The sequence below is a fragment of the Natator depressus genome, chromosome 1, assembly GCF_965152275.1.
Source record: "Natator depressus isolate rNatDep1 chromosome 1, rNatDep2.hap1, whole genome shotgun sequence".
NCBI lineage: Eukaryota > Metazoa > Chordata > Testudines > Cheloniidae > Natator > Natator depressus.
In genome coordinates, this window is record NC_134234.1 from 107073954 (window position 1) to 107090367 (window position 16414).

At 42.6% G+C, this 16414-nt stretch overlaps 1 protein-coding gene across 3 annotated transcripts in view; it reads left to right on the forward strand.

Annotated features, from left to right (window-relative positions):
• The window catches only part of COL4A2 (collagen type IV alpha 2 chain), a 244435-nt gene that overhangs the window by 140791 nt on the left and 87230 nt on the right, over positions 1 to 16414 (forward strand). For all 3 annotated transcript variants that reach the window (XM_074963584.1, XM_074963593.1, XM_074963603.1), the window contains exons 5-11: positions 9557 to 9691; positions 9781 to 9825; positions 11997 to 12113; positions 14266 to 14337; positions 15439 to 15474; positions 15591 to 15653; positions 16233 to 16268. In XM_074963584.1, the coding sequence (XP_074819685.1) occupies positions 9557 to 9691; positions 9781 to 9825; positions 11997 to 12113; positions 14266 to 14337; positions 15439 to 15474; positions 15591 to 15653; positions 16233 to 16268 (504 nt within the window). The remainder of the gene's footprint in view (positions 1 to 9556; positions 9692 to 9780; positions 9826 to 11996; positions 12114 to 14265; positions 14338 to 15438; positions 15475 to 15590; positions 15654 to 16232; positions 16269 to 16414) is intronic.

Consider the following 16414-nt stretch of genomic DNA (forward strand, 5'->3'; position numbering starts at 1 on the left):
TGTTTTTCAGGAGATAAGATGGGCTGTGAAATATTCAGACAAATAAACCTCTGTAAAACATCAAAGGGGAATTTAAGAATAGGGAAAGCTGCCTCTGTCATATTCTTTTAGGCCTACTGCATCTCTTAGAACTGCACCAATGTTGTAGAATCAAATGCTGACTTGTTCAAGAGAAATGTAAAATATTTGCTCCGTTTCCATTATCCGACGTGCAAGTTAGATCATAGAACATTGTCTTTCTCGAGGGCTGATGACCTACAGCACATGACGTCAGTAGCTGAATCCAGTTTAGCAACAGAATACGACTTAGAGCAGTGGAGAGCGGGAATACTAATTTTTGCAGGTATTTGATGTGAAGTTTAAAGCTAACTTGCTGCTGGAGAAAATAAACAAGATTTTTGCTCGCTTCTCTAGAAAGGTGTGTCTTTCCCTTGAAAAAGAAGAAGTATGAAGCCTTAAAAGCAGAGCATTTGAGACATAATGGACGAAGACGATTGGTCTGATGAAGCCTGTGTGCCATAGTAAAGGCTTGGCCTCATCAGTTTTGGCAGTAAAAAAAGCTTTCATTTTAACAAAGTCTTTAGCCTATATGGTTTGGAGTGAAATGAATAAAAGCCATGAAGTTCTATTTCACAGTTAGTACAGCATTGTTAACTATTTCACAGCTGGTCACTTTAGCAAAAACATCCTACTTCTCCTGCATTCTGGGATTTAGTATCAACACATTTTTGTCTCGCTCTAACTTCTTACCAAGACAGTCTCAGAGTTCAAAATTAGGTATGTGTGTTTCCTAAATGTGTACCTTTGTTGTTTATGTACATTGTCAAAAATGATAATAGTGAGTGCCATCTAGTGGCAATTATTGAATTCTCATGCTTGCATTAAAAGTACTGAAAATCAAAACTTAGGGGTCTTTTAAAATTAATCGTTATTGCTGTACTGATTATAAAAGTAAAAGTTTATGATGATCTAAATAAAAGCAAAGTCCGTGGGATTTTGTGTGTGTATGTGCGCCCATGTATGTTTTCTCCTCAGTGGTTGACATTATTAACAGTTGAGTGTGATTCACCATGAGTACAGTACTTAAATTTAACTTTCTGGTGGAGTTTTACTAAAGCTTATGAGATAGTTTGACCTTCTGGCAGCAGGGACTGCAAAAGTGGTGGTTGTTTTCAAATCATGCTAAAACTAAACTTCAGATAGTTGAGACATGCCTAAAATAATTTTCCAATAAATGAGCTATTTATTATTCCGTTTATTCCAGAGCTATGAATTCCAGATGGGAACATTTTTGATTGCATATTCATTTTGTTGTTGTTTTGTGCTTTACAAAACACCTTGTTAATTCCATTGTAAGGTATAATTTCTTACAGAGAGAATTTGTACCTAGGGTAACTAGTGTAGAATTTGATGCATTTGTGATCCTAGGGCATAATAGTGTAATGCCCTCTTCTGTGTCACCATAAGTGCTGTGGTGACACAATCCCACTGAGTACCTGACAATGTGTCCAGCATAGCACACAATCAAAGGCAAGCACTGCAGATGCTTTCTAAGCCAGCCCTAGTGCTTGGTGTGTTCCCAGTAACCACTGATGTGTGTGTAATAGAAAAACAAGTTTTTAGTAAAGCTGAGAGGAAAGAAAGAGTTCACACATATACCCCTGGTGTGCAAGGATTGTGATACAAAAAATATATAAGTTATTTCCTAGGCTGAGAACCCCAAAGGGGAAGGATTGTTAGGGCTTAGGCCTCTTGTGCCTGGAATTGACTTTCCAGTGACTGGGCATTGTCTGTTCTCCCTGAGACCCTTACATTACATCTTCCCCTCTAGCTAGCGGTGTCCATAGTTATTCAGCGCCACACTTAAGGGCTCCTCCTGAAAGGGCGACTATCAAAATGTCTGGTCCAGAAGATTATTTCTAGCTCCCCTCTATGGGGGAGGCTACCCCAAAGCTGGAACAATCCTTAAACATATAGCCTGGTTTCTCCTGTTAATGCTATTTTTGGCAAAGCAAATGAACAACAGAGGTGTGCATTTACGTAATACTTGTAACAGCTTATCAAGGACCTACATTTGTAAATATATGACCTTGCATCAATGTAATTTTCATTCTCTGACAGGCTGATCTTCCTAGCTTTGGCCCCTTCTGAACTGCTCTCTGATTTCAGAGATGTTCTACTTCTGATCTCCTCTGCCCCTTCCTACCAGTGGCTTTCTACTAGCCAGGCTAGAACTGGTTTGCAGTGCAGCTTCTCCTTCATGCACCCACTGGGATGCTCTTTCCTGAATTAGCCTTCCTCACCAGCTCTGACACTGTTTCTTTTCTTAATGACCCTTTCTACTCCCATCCCTAGTGAATGGCTTTCTATCATGCTTGTTGCCTCCCCTCCCATTGGACCAGCTGTCAAACGACTTACTAGCATTAGATCTGTGAGTTCCCTACCATTTCCTTCTCCCAGCCGTCCTTCTTACAGTTCTTATGAAGGATTATTTTTCTCTCCAAATTTCTAAGGCCCATCTGACTGTCCTTCTTGGCAAGACTAAGGTCTCAGATAAGCACCAAGGAAATGGTGGAATGCCTTTACATATAGTCAGTGTCACAGGAAGCGAGATTTCTCTTTCACAAGTGACCCTTTAAAAAGTTCAGGGCATTAACCTGGTCTCTTCTCTCCCACCCTAGGATGACCTGTGACTATAAGGTAATTCTGTTGTGGGGGAGAATGACTCATCAGATTCACTACCCTGGCTTTATACCAGAAAGTGTTAAAGAATAGACTTACAACAAAGTATGATGGAGCATGTTGTCAAGTATGGTGAAGCTATGACAACTGTTCTAATTCTGTGTGATTACTGCTCATCATTGGTTAAATGCCTCCTCCCCACCCACAAGCTGTCCTGATTATTTGTCTCCTCCACATATGACATCTTGTCTTTAGGGTTATAATCGCTTTTGGAGCAGAGATTGTCATTTACTATAAATTTGGACAGCACCTAGCACAATGGGGTCTCAACTTGGTTGGCCTCTAGTCACTACCACAACGTAAATGTTTAATAATAATCATAACTGTTCCTTTGTTTAACTTTTTAAATTTAGCAGTGGGGAAAGCAAACTTCACCGCATGAGCTATCTTCTTCTTGAGTGGTCCTAAAAGAATTGGAGGTTAAAAAATGTCTAAAGCATATGGATATGCAATATAACTTTGGAAGTCTTTTCAGGCTTTTCATAATTCTCTGGGGCTTAATTATGGAATGCCAAGTTATCACTAAATTAAATCACACCCCTGATAGCACTTTCTTTCATGTACCTCATTTACTGAACAGGCACTGATTTGCGTCAGACATTGCAAACATTTTCTGGGAAGAATTCCCCCAGGCTTCCTAGAATTTCTGACCTTTGCTCCTTACTGTAAATAGATTCTGCACATGCCTGTGTTGGACAATTTAATTGTGTGAGACCTCTTCCAGTTATTTTAAGTCATGGGAAGAACATAGCAGGAATTGCCTACTTAAGGAATGTATCCTGCCATTGATGACTGTTTAAATCATCTGAACAGGGATGTAATTTTTACGTAAGAATTGACAGAGACGTAAACCCCATTGTTAATCTTCAAGGAATGCCATTTTCCTAAGGTTTTTTTGCCTTTGCATATCCCTCTCAAAAGTAGTTATTAGATGATGTGATGCACACTGTTTTGTTAACCTCTTAGTGTGAACCCATGAATCTACACGTGATGAGGAGTAGGTATATGTAAGCTATTTTCTGAAATAAAATCATTTCACCTCAGCAATATTTCAGATGGCTATCCTAGAGAGGGTGGTGGACAATAAAAAATGTGAATCACACCTGTAAGTCAACTTACCACTAGTGTCATTATTGAAATTGCATCCAAAAAACCTATATTAAAATAATGTTATGGTTGCAAAGTCAACATAATGGATGCAAAAGCATCCTATCTTGATTTGAAGACATCAGGAGATGGATAATCCACCATGTTCTATGGTAGTTTGCTCCAATGATTACTCACACTCACTGTTAAAAATCTATGCTAGTATTTAACAATAAGGGTGATTAACCACTGAAACAAACTACCAAGAGAAGTGGTGGATTCTCTATCTCTTGAAGTCTTCCAGTCAAGACTGGATGCCTTTCTGGAAGACATATGTTAGTCACATACAAATTACTGTGCTCAATACAGGACTAACTCGATGCAATTCTGTAGCCTGTATTATACAAGAGGTCAGACTAGATGATCTAATGGTCATTTCTGGCTATAAAATCCTGTAAATGTATAAGTTGAACACTCAAAAGTTAGGAAATGCCAGAATAAAGGTTGCCCATGCAACCTTAATTCATGCCCCTTGTGGGTAAGCCTTATGACACAGTCTTTAATTACATGATTACATACTATTTTTCCTGTAGGACCCCCGTCTCATTCAGTGAATAATTTATCTTCACAGCACTATGATGAAATTAGGTGGTATTATTCCCATTTCAAAGATGAGGAACTGAAGCACAGAGAAATTAAGGCCAAAATTATCAGAAGTGTCCACTAATTTGGAGTGCCCAACCTGAGACACATAGGCCCTGACTTTTTAAAGTGCCTAGCAGTTTTATAGCATACTATATGTTTAAAGCACATCACCAGTTGATTTCACTTGCTGTTTTGAGTGCTCAGCACCTCCTCAAATCAGAGCCCAGGTATCCTATGTTGGGAACCCAGAATATAAGAAAAACAATTAGTGGCCACCTGTGCAAATTTTGGTTTAAGTGACTTACTGCTCACTTAGAAACACTGGCAGAAGCAGAGCTAGAATCCAATTCTCCAGGATGGCATTTAACGTCCTTAACCAGGAGATCATCATTTCTCTTTCTGCAACCCCCTGCTTCATTTACTACACAACTTACAATTTCTGCAAAATAACGGGTCCTACGGACAATAGTCTCTTCCATTACACAACACTGATTCATCCCCAGAGCACTCTGCATTCTGTGCACTGAAAGAGGCAGTGGTCCTGTGAAAAAGATAGTATGTGATCATGTAGTTAAAGACTTTTCTTACCACATATGCACAAAAGGGCCAAATTAAGGTTGCATGGGCAACCTTAATTCTGACATTTCCTAATTTGAGTGCTTGACTTTGCAACCTTAACATTCTTTTAACATAGATTTTTGAAATGTAATTCCTAATATAACTCCCTCCCTTCCAAAACTTCTATTATTGATTTCTAACTTGGATCATCATCAGGGTTTGGACATTTAGATCTACTGCACCATTTGAGCTGACAGAGTAACTGAAAGCAATAGTAGGCTGTATCCTCTATAGAGAGTAGGCACTAGGGAAGGAATGAGACACACACTTATGCAATGGGTTTTACAGCCTGTTTTCTGGCAGCAGGGGAATGTAAAGATTTAGGACTCTGGTTAAATTCCAGATTCAGAGGATAGTGTGCTCTAATGCTTGTAGAACTTTCTGCTCCTGTCCCCCAACCTGTCTCTGTCCTACTGTCCTCATTCCAGCTCCTGCCCCCTTGCCTTATGCTCCTACTCACTGCAACACTAGTTCCTTTCCCCCTCCTCCAGCTCCTCACTACCTTCTGGTTCCTGCAACCACACCTCCACTCTGTTCTACCCCTGTCCTGTCCAGCCCACATTCTTCATGCTTCGCATTACAGTGAGGCAGCTTCCTCCTTCTCCTCCATACTGCCTGGATGCCAGAATGGAGACCTTGAGAGCACAAAGGATCCAGTTTTTCTGCTCTCAGCACTGGTGCCTGGCACCACAGTGGTGCCTGGCACCACAGTGGTCCCTGGCAGGCAGAAGGAGCAATTGCAGGGGAAGCACTGGTCAACTCCTGGAGCCTTGAGCTGGAGCGTGCTCAACGTGGATGGAATCGTCACAGAATTTTCTTACCAAATTCTAACAAGCCTCTACTGAGCATGTACAAAATGAGATTTTTATTGAAAGGTTTATACCTTGGCCAAATTTGCGTGAATTTTCAGTGACATCACTGTAGCCCTTGCTACAAAGCATGAAGGTGCTAGAGCAGTGGTGGGACACCTGTGGCCCACGGGCTGCATGCGGCTCATCAGGGTAGTCTGATTTCAGGCCATGAGACATTTTGCTGACGTTGACTGTCCACAGGCATGGCCCCCCACAGCTCCCAGTGGCCACAGTTCATCATTCCTGGCCAAAGGGAGCTGTGAGAAGCGGTGCAGGCCACAGGGACGTGCTGGTCGCTGCTCCCTGCAGCTCCCCTTAACTGGGAATGGTGAACCGCAGCCACTGGGAGCTGCAGGGGGGCCGGGCCTGCAGATGGTCAGTATCAGCAAAATGTCTTGCGACCTGCAATCAGATTACCATGATGGGCCACATGCGGCCCGTGGGCCACAGGTTGCCCGCCACTGCTCTAGCACCTTTGTGCTTTGTAGCAAGGGCTGGCAAGTAGTAATAATAAAGAGTAGTAGTACCACTCCGTGCTGGCAGCATTATCTTGTAAGATGGGCTTGGGGGACAGAATCAGTATGAAGAGGAGGAGTGAGATCACAAGCTAATTTTAACGAAAGCAAACTCCATGCCAGGGAAAAGCTGAAAGGCCAGCAGAGTTTCTGAGTGTCTGAAGTCTGAAGATTGGTTATGTTTCGAAGGAAGTTGAAAATAGATGACCCCCCCCCAAAAAAAATGAGTTGCAGCATCTGAAAATGTTGTTCCTACTTTGTCAGCTATTTAAAACATGACAGACGAGACCTTTATTTGACTGAAGCTTTCTAGTTAACAGGTGTCCACATCTTTGGTGAGCAGCACCAGGGGTCCAATAAAGGAAGTGGAGAAAAGATGGATGTAGTGTACAATGCAAGTTACATATTGGCAAAATAAAGATGCAGACATCAGTGCATTGTTTCAATAAGGCTGTATTCTCCGAAGCTAACTCGTAATCTCATTAGACTAGGTCAGTGACCCCTCAAGGTTTAATTATAATACCTTTGTTGTACATAATAATGTATAATGGTGAGCAGCCCTGACATGAGATAGTGTATGTAAGGCCCCCTCCTTTCCCCTGTGAACAAATCATCGGAAAGGTAGCAAGGAGAGGTTGAGGTGGAGGCAGGGCCATAGCCTAGCGCCCACCCCCCTCCCCCCGCATGCTTGTGGAGCAGGACTGGAGCACAGGGTTGGTGGCGATGAGCAATCTTTGTTATACTAATGGAAAGACAAAATTGTGCCTTCTGTGATGCTGCCACAGGGGTGGTGTGCCACCACACTACCCCCTACACAGGGCTTTGTGCACATTTTGTGATCTGGTCCATTATGAGCGTTTTGTTGGAAGTTTTAATTAGATGTTCAAAAGGCATTCTATCTGCAAGCCTGGCATTTGTATGTTTACCTCCTTCCCGTGGCTGACTAGACTGTGGAAGTTACTTGGGTTAGCCAGGCTTTCATTTATTTCTGTGGCTACACCAAGTAGCATTTTCCGTACATAAAATCCATTATTTCTCTAACTGTGGCTTAATTAAAAGATCCATTTTACTAAAATTGCTCAAAATGTAATCTGAAACTTGAGCTAACTCAGGTGATGTGACTATACAGTTGGATTGTGGATTGCAAACTTTGTTTGCATGGTGCTCTGCTTTTTCTAACATGTGATTTGCATCTACTTTAAGAGATTATTTGAGGCTCTGCCTTATGCCTTTTTATGGGGTTATTTCTTTGCAGTTATTTAAACATCAATATTTAATAAAGCATTATATTTTTTAAGCAGTGTGTAGCGAGGCGTAAACTGGGCCCCTCTGGTTTCTGCCGATGCTTCCCTTGTAAATCAGTCAGGGATGCCTCAGGTTGATACAAACACCAGTGCTCTTTGTTTACAGCTTTTTCCCACCACCACCTTACTATCTATGTACAGGTTTTTAACAGCCAAACTTTGCCAGCAGCAGACTAGAGGGCAGGGCAGGGCAGGGCAGGGCCCCGGCCCTGGCCCTGGCCCTGGAGGGCTACAATAGCCAGAATATAGTTATGAACAGAGGAGTGAAAATGAAAAAAGAAAATTTGTGAAGTATGTCACACAAGTCACAAGACAGAGCCCATAGTGTAAAATAAAAATAAACCAAAAGATTGCCTAAAACTCAACAGCATATTGTTAAGCATCTTGACAACTTTCTGGATCCAAGAAAGTGATCCAGTATCAGTTTTGTTTCTTTTCCTTTCTCTAGCCCAGTGGCATTATGTGAAAATGGCACCAATATTCTTCACAGGACCAAAAGATTGGAATATTTGATGTATTATAACCTTATGTATTTTATCTATTGGGGGGGGGGGGTTTCAGAGAAGTGAGGTGAGGAATGTGTGATGGATCTGTATTATACTAATAATTTCATTCCGTTTGTACACACTTGTGTATATTTTAGTTGTATGGTTTGTAGGATGCCTTGCTACAGTGCTTAATTTGTACCAGGGCTTTCCAAGGCTGCCCTGGGTTTGGCAGTTCATAGCACCGGCACCTCTGGGCTTGCTGCATCAGTTATGAATGTGAAAAAATGGCTAGAGCCCCAGCACCTAATTGCTTGAGCCCCAGCTCAATTTCATTACAAATTGATCACTGCCTTTCTGGATGGCCTGTCATCTGATTAAGCAGATTTCCCAGTTAAAAGAAGATTGTTAATTATTATATGTTGAGTGCTCGGCACTACACAGCACACACAAAAACTGTAGTCCCTAAGAAGCCATTTTATATTTGGAATGGTTCTCAAAATGCTGTATGTCACTAATCTCCAACCTGCTGATTCACGTGACTAACTCTCAAAGAGATCTTTTCCCCGCAATTTGAATTTAAATGTAATAGAAGAGTATAGTGCTAGTTGGTTTTTGTTGATCCTTGTGATTCTGCCAGCCTCAAGAGAATGAATTTTAAGCAAAGTTTGAAGTGGCCTGAATGGCATCATTAGTGCTGTTTTGCTGAACCAACACTGGAAGAGATTCTTTTGAGGATGGAGAAGCCTTTGATCAACTCTTCAACCTATGTGATTACCATTCCTTAGCTGAGTACCTATTCCTATATGAATCCCATCTAATCATCTTCAGGCATCATAATTAAGGGGAATTACCATCCCAAAGAAACAGAAATTCCTGCTGTTAAGTATCTGGCTCAATTTGGGAGAAACATCCCAATTAAGTGGATTTCACAATTAAGTACATCTCAGTTACTTGGAGTGCACTGTCATTGGATCTGCTTTGGGCCTTGCTCAACAGAAACCAGCTCTGTTTATTCTGCAGATAACATTCTTTTCATAGCATAACAGTGAATATTCTAGGATGAGTGCTGTTTTATTTTAAAGCATTTGCTTTGTCATACACAATACAGTCCCCTGTTGTATATTTCTATGTATGTTGCTGTCACATGATGTTCACCAAAGAACCCAGCCTACCAGAGTAAGAAGAGTTGAGTGTTTTTTTTTTCATCTGTTTAAGAGGATGGGAAGATTCCATTATAATAGAGATGAACTGGTGATCCCTGTGTATTACAATCATTCCTGAAGAAATGCTTTTATTGCTTTTCTCAGGGTCAACCAGGACTACTTGGACCTCAGGGATTCCCTGGACCACCGGGATTAATGGGTATCCCAGGTTTAGAAGGTCACAAAGGTCACAAAGGTGAAAGAGGGCAACCTGGAGTAACTGGACCAAAAGGAGAAGTGGTAATTTCAAAGCTTCACATATTTCATCTAACATCTAAAGAAGAAAATAGTGGGATAATTCTTGCTTTAATTGTGTTGTCTCATTTTAGGGGCTCAGAGGAGTAACTGGTTTCCCTGGTGCAGATGGTGTTCCTGTAAGTAGTCACTCACTTCATACATTAGATATCAAGGATTACTGAGAGTTGTTTACCATTCACTGTAAACATTTTTGCCTGGACTGAAACTACCCCACTGAATTAAAACCCATATGTCAAATTCTGAACTCGGTTACATGCAGGCAACCCAACTCAAGTCAGTGAGACTTGTTAAAATGAATGCAGTTGCAGACATATAACTGAGGAGAAAACTCTGCCTTGTCTATCATCATCACAGATAATTAGGATTCAGTTGCTGCCCATCATAGAGAAACCCACAAAAAGGGCTGAAAAGGAGGATGTTTGTAGTGTGTCTATAGGGGTTGCTGAGCTAAGCATGCTCTTCTGCACGAGAGAGGTGTGATCCATGTACTTAGTCTCCCCTCATCGTGCAGTGGAGGGGGACAAAATCCTGTCCTTCATTGTTTCATGCTTGTAAAGTGCTTTGAAAATGTCAGTGGTTATAAGGGTGCCGAGTGGTTATTAATTTTATTTGTTATATGTTGTGAGTGACATGATCTTAAAAGCTTTCATAGGTATTTCAGTACTGTAGAACTTCGAATAAATTCTCACTGTCTGTGTAAAAAACCCACTGAAAAGTCCGAAAATGAAAACCATAGTCCATTCATGGGAAAGAGTTCAAAGTTCAGCTTACCCTACTTTACATCTTGTGGCATAAAATAATAAGCAAAGAAATCTGAATCACAGGAATCCCTGGACAGATTTCCCAGGACTTCCTTTGCAGTGCTCTCTGACATCAGGGACTTTCTCTACCACCCACACATGCACATCCACATCCACTCTCCTCTAACCCTCTTTGCTTCCAGCAATGTTCCAAATCTAGTTTTAGAAGATTCTCTCTCTCACTCACACTCTTTCTTCCTCTTCTCTCTGAAAACCAAAGATTAAAGGCTCCTTCCCCTCCACAGTGGAAGCACTGCAGCCAAGGGTCCTTGTGAGTCCATGCATACAACTTTCACTGACTTCAGTGGGGTTTGCATACACACAGCTGATGTCCGTGCAAGAGGAGGGTGGTGTTCTGGCTACAAGAAAATTGGGCTGTACTGGGACACTTGCCTGCAGTGAGTCTTAGATAGCTCCACCTCTTTCCTCCAACCTGCAATCTCAATGTATCCTGCCTCCCCCTGCTGTTGTTTTCCAACCAGCTGTCTCAGGCCAGGAACCAATGGTGACTATCTGGAAGTAAATAGGAACTGTTGTGAACCTGAGAGTGGCTCAGTGCAGAGATATGAGGCTGATGGCCAAGAAGAGGGAGGTGAGGATCATGAGGCCGATGAATAGTGGGAGAATACTGGTGCTTAGTGGGGGCAGGCAAGCAATTAGGAGTTTTCTTTCTGCTCAGATGAGGGAACAGGAGTGGAAAGGAAAGCACAGCTCCAGCTGGTGGAGAAGGTAGAAGAAAGATGGGGTTCTGAGCATACTTGGCTCCTATCTTTCTGGTTGCAGTCTTTCATAGAGTAGAGAGCAGCTCAAAGCAAGTACATGATTGCTCTGATTCTCTTTAACATTGATGAAAATCAGGAGTAAGTAACGGCAGTGAAATTAATGGAATCACAATGGAGTACATCCAGTTTAAGGGAGAGCTGAATCACAACCGGCTTTTCTCTCCCTTCCAATACCCCAAGAGGCTGATAGTGGTACTTCCACAATGTCACATACCCCTTTGGCTTGAGCTGCTTATTTTTCTCTCTCCATGTGTATGTCACAGCTGCATCATGACACCCAGCCCTGTTCCAAAACCATTGCTATGTTTTTTTTCCTCCTAGAAGAGAAGCTGTTCAAAGCCAGCAAGAAACCCTTCTTCCCAGTCTTTTACGCCGAGATACTGATTTCTGCAATAATCCCAGCCCTGATACTCCCTGCATAAGAGCCCTTAGTTGGTTTAGCTCTCTGTTTAACAGAAAGTGCATTGAGCATAGCTTTCTTACCCTTTCCTTTGCCTTTGACTTTTTTCATGCTGTCTGGGGCATCTGGTTCAAGCTGCAGCTATATAAAAAAAAGCACTGTCTGTGTTTCTTTCTTTGAAAATTGTAGTTTCCCATGGATCTAAGCCTTGGGCTGATTATGAGAATGTTTAAAAACTATATAAGCACTGGAAAATGAAAATTAGGAACAGATGGATAGATAAACACATTTTTTATTCTCTACAGGGTCATCCTGGTCAGCCAGGATCAAGGGGAAAACCAGGTCACGATGGCTGCAATGGGACCAGAGGTGATGCTGGTGAACAAGGAAGTCAGGGGCCCAGTGGTCAACCTGGTTTCTTTGTAAGTAGCTGAATGAATGAACTTAAATTGATTATTTTGATTAATTTAAGTCTAGTATTTTCAGGACTGAAATGGAAAAATCTTAAGCAGGACTCCCTATCCACTCTGTTTATCTCATGTTTTAACTATTTTTTCTAATGAGTTTTAGTACTGCTTTTGGTTTTTGACCCTCTGTTTATCCACAGAACACTCCACTTACAGGGGATGACCTAACACAACACCCATATGGATTTGCCACAGAAGTTAGTAATGAAAAACTATGCAATTCACAAAGGTATGGAGGGTCTACTCAAAACCCTCTCCATCATATAAGTCCCACAGTGAAGTGGTTTGAGGGAACCACAAGGTGGCTTCTATACTCTATCCACTAAAGAGTAGCAGTCATAACAATAAATCAAAATTTTGAGGAAAATTTTTCACAATTTTTTTTCACAAAAACAGTTCATTATTTAGATCTAGTGGCTTTACCAACCCACATAAGCAGCATTGCGGGACCACAGTCATTATTCCAGCCAATAGACTGAACTATGCTGAGGTCCCACAACTTAATTCTTAATTAAGGGCAGATTTCTTTGCCTGCTTCCTGCACAATTCACCCATATGATCCTGATGATTTCATCTTTTTACATGTAACATGAATTTCCACCATTAGGCATGGTCACTGTTCACACACTGTAGTGTGTATATGCATATGAAATTGCTGTTGGATATATTTCACAACTTCAAATATGCAGTGGTGAGCTGGAGGCGGTTCGCACCGGTTCATGCGAACCGGTTGTTAAATTTTGAAGCAGTTTTAGAACCGGTTGTTAACCCGCTTCCCTGCAGGGGGCGCTGAGGCTTTGATGGGCTCCGGCCGGAAAGTGATGTAATTCCTCCTCCTGCCGCCGGGGGCGCTGCGGGAGCCATGTGGTGCCCTGCCTGCAGCCAGCCCTGCACCCCCTGCCTGCAGCCAGCCCCCGTCTCCAGCCACCCCCACACCCCCTGCCTGCAGCCAGCCCTGCACCCCCTGCCCTGCCCGCAGCCAGCCCCTGTCTCCAGCCACCCCCATACCCCCTGCCCTGCCCGCAGCCAGCCCCTGCCGCACGCACCCGCTGCCCTGTCTACAGCCAGCCCTGCACCACCTGCCTGCAGCCAGCCTCTGCCGCACCCCCTGCCCTGTATCCAGCCAACCCCTGCCGCACGCACCCCCTGCCCTGCCCGCAGCCAGCCCATCTCCAGCCACCCCTGCACCCTCTGCCCTGCCCGCACCCGCCCCTGCCGCACCCCTGCCCTGCCCGCAGTCAGCCCCTGCCTCACCCCCTGCCCTGCCCGCAGCCAGCCCATCTCCAGCCACCCCTGCACCCTCTGCCCTGCCCGCACCCGCCCCTGCCGCACCCCCTGCCCTGCCCGCAGCCAGCCCCTGCCGCACCCCCTGCCCTGCCCGCAGCCAGCCCCGGACCCCCTTGCCTCCAGCCAACCCCACACCCTCCTGTCTCCAACCAGCTCCACACCCCCTGCCCTGCCCGCAGCCAGCCCTGCACCCTCTGCCTCCAGCTAGCCCTAGCCTCCAGCTAGCCCTGCCCCACGCCCCTGTCTGCAGCTGGCCCCACGTCCACTGGTGCCCTGCAGTTCCCAGGGCAGTAACCCTGCACACCTGCTTCAATGAGGGGGGCAGGGAGCAGGTGGGACCCACATCTGCACACCCTAGGGTGACCAGACAGCAAGTGTGAAAAATCAGGACAGGGGGTGGGGGTAATAGGATCCTATATAAGAAAAAGACCGCAAAGTCGGGACTGTCCCTATAAAATCGGGACATCTGGTCACCCTAGCACACCCCCAGGGAGTGGCGGGGACCCACACATGTGAAACGGAGCTCATTTCTAGTTCAGGCCCATCTTTTTAAAAAAGAACTTTAGGCAGGCTTAACATACATCCGTATTTTCCCGGACAGGTCCGGCTTTTTGGTTCTTAAATCACCGTCCGGGAGGAATTCCTCCTGGGAAAATACGGACATATGGTAACCCTGTTGGTAGAAAAAATACATACTGGGGCACATCCCTTAAATCAGAACTTTTTATAGGGAACCAGTTAAGATTTTGGCAGCTCATCACTGCAAATATATAAATAGATAGATGTGAAAAGCCTTTTTCTTTTTGTCTTATCAATTTAGGGAATCCAAGGACCAAAAGGTCAGAAGGGGGAACCTTTTGTAATGACTCCTGAACTAGCAAGCAAATTCAGGGTATGTATCTATCACTTGTGAATTGATGAGCTCTCATGTGCAGCGTCTCTTGAATTTGGTAGAGGGGTGGGTTTTTTTCCATCTTTAAGCCAAGTTTCTGATTTTTCTACATGCATTTTGCAACAGGGCTGTTACTTTTCACTCTCCTGAGTATTATGAAACCTAGCTGACTTCCAGGAAAGTGGCGCCTTTCCAATTTCTTCATAACAAAGAACCTCCAGCTACATGTTGACTATGGGTGTGCTGGAAATTATTTTTGATAATATGGTAATAGGTATCTTGTATTTTTCAGTCAGAGAGTATTCTTTTCCTTCTAGAATAATTCTGAAATCTAATAATAGTGCTAATAATTAATCATTTGTATTAGTTCATTTCGAGTATCTGATACCCAACAGTTAGATAATGACAGCCATACACCTGTTAGGTTTACCTTGCTCCATAAATCGTCCCACTAACTTCAGTGGAGATATTTCTGTAGTAAGGAACTGTACAAAATGAGGAAGGGTATGTGAACTGTTGTCCCAGAAGGTTTTTGGATCAAACTTCCAAATATATTTCAACATGTTCTACAGTCAAAAATGTGGTTTCTAAAGTAGTATGCTCCAAATGTTTTCTGTGTTTTAAAAATGGAAATGTTCAAAGAAACAATCATTTGGTACTGTAATTCTAAATGCAATGGATTGAGAGAATCCTCATTTAACTAGTTTCTTTCAATTCAGGATACATACATAACCTTGTTAGACGTCATCTAAATTTATAAACTGGGATTTCCAAAGGAAGTTAGGCATTCAATTCCCATTTCATTTCAACTCCCTTAGCCACCTTTTGAAAATACCAGCCATAATATGTATAACTGAACTGTACATAGAAAGTATACAATTAACATGTAATAAAATTGAACTGATTTTCTGTATCAATATTTATATTGAATTTATCTTTATTTAAACTTTTTGTGTCATGTTTTTATGCTACGGTCTGATTATTTAAAATAATTGATATGACTGAAGGAATGGCTTTTTAAAAATCCCTGAGCTAGAAGATGTATTGTTCAGTGTCGTACACAGTACTTACTGTGTCTTTAACTATTTTTGTCTTCTTTAGGGAGAGCCTGGTGAGCCGGGATTGTTGGGCTTTCCAGTAAGTTGCTGTTCACCAAATGTGATGATTTATCAGTATGTTAATAATAGCAGCTACCAAAACAACATCCATTATTGGTTTGTTTCATTTTTTTAAGTCATTTTTGGTATTTCTAGGGACCTCAAGGTGCTCTCGGTGTTGTGGGTTTAATTGGTCCAACAGGAAATCCAGGAAGACCAGTAAGTATTTTTAAAATATGTACTCTATGAAATTAACCTGACAGAAGTATCATGCTAACAGGACCTAATTTTTTGTACACTCGGAGCTAGTAGTTGTACAGTAGCTAACAGGTTTAAGGATGACAACTAGGTGTTGTTAAAACCAAAGAGGGCATTACATTTTGAAAGTGAAAGGCAGTATGTGACACTAATCTCCAGGGATCAGCATTGCAAAAAAGAATGAAGAACTTTCAGCATGTGTCGCCTGTATTATTGCAATTATATTGTCTTGTGAAAACCACAAGTTCCTACTGAGCTACGGAAGTAATTCCACTGGCTCCAGGTAATTAGCAGCCTCGTATCCCATTAGGGCCAGGAGGATGATCAAATGCGCTAAGCTAGCATGTTTCAATATCATACGGTACAATAAAGGTAGTTAATATATTAAGTATTGTTGACTGTCTGAATGCTAAATGAATACAGTACATTCTGAATGTGTCATTATGTTTCACATGTAAAGTGTTTGATGTTCTCAAATCAGTATTAATAGAAAAGGCACTAATAAGAGGTAATTTATTCTCTGCAATTGTATTTGTACAGGGACCACCCGGGCCACCGGGACCCCCAGGACCACCAGTAAGTCTTTCTCTGAAGAGCTGTCCTTATATATTTCATTTTGGGTTCATAGTGTCTGAGCCAAGTCAATGGACAGATATCACTGACCTCAGTTGATGTGCTCAGTCAGGCCTTTAATTATTACAGAGAGAAGACGTGGGTGAGGT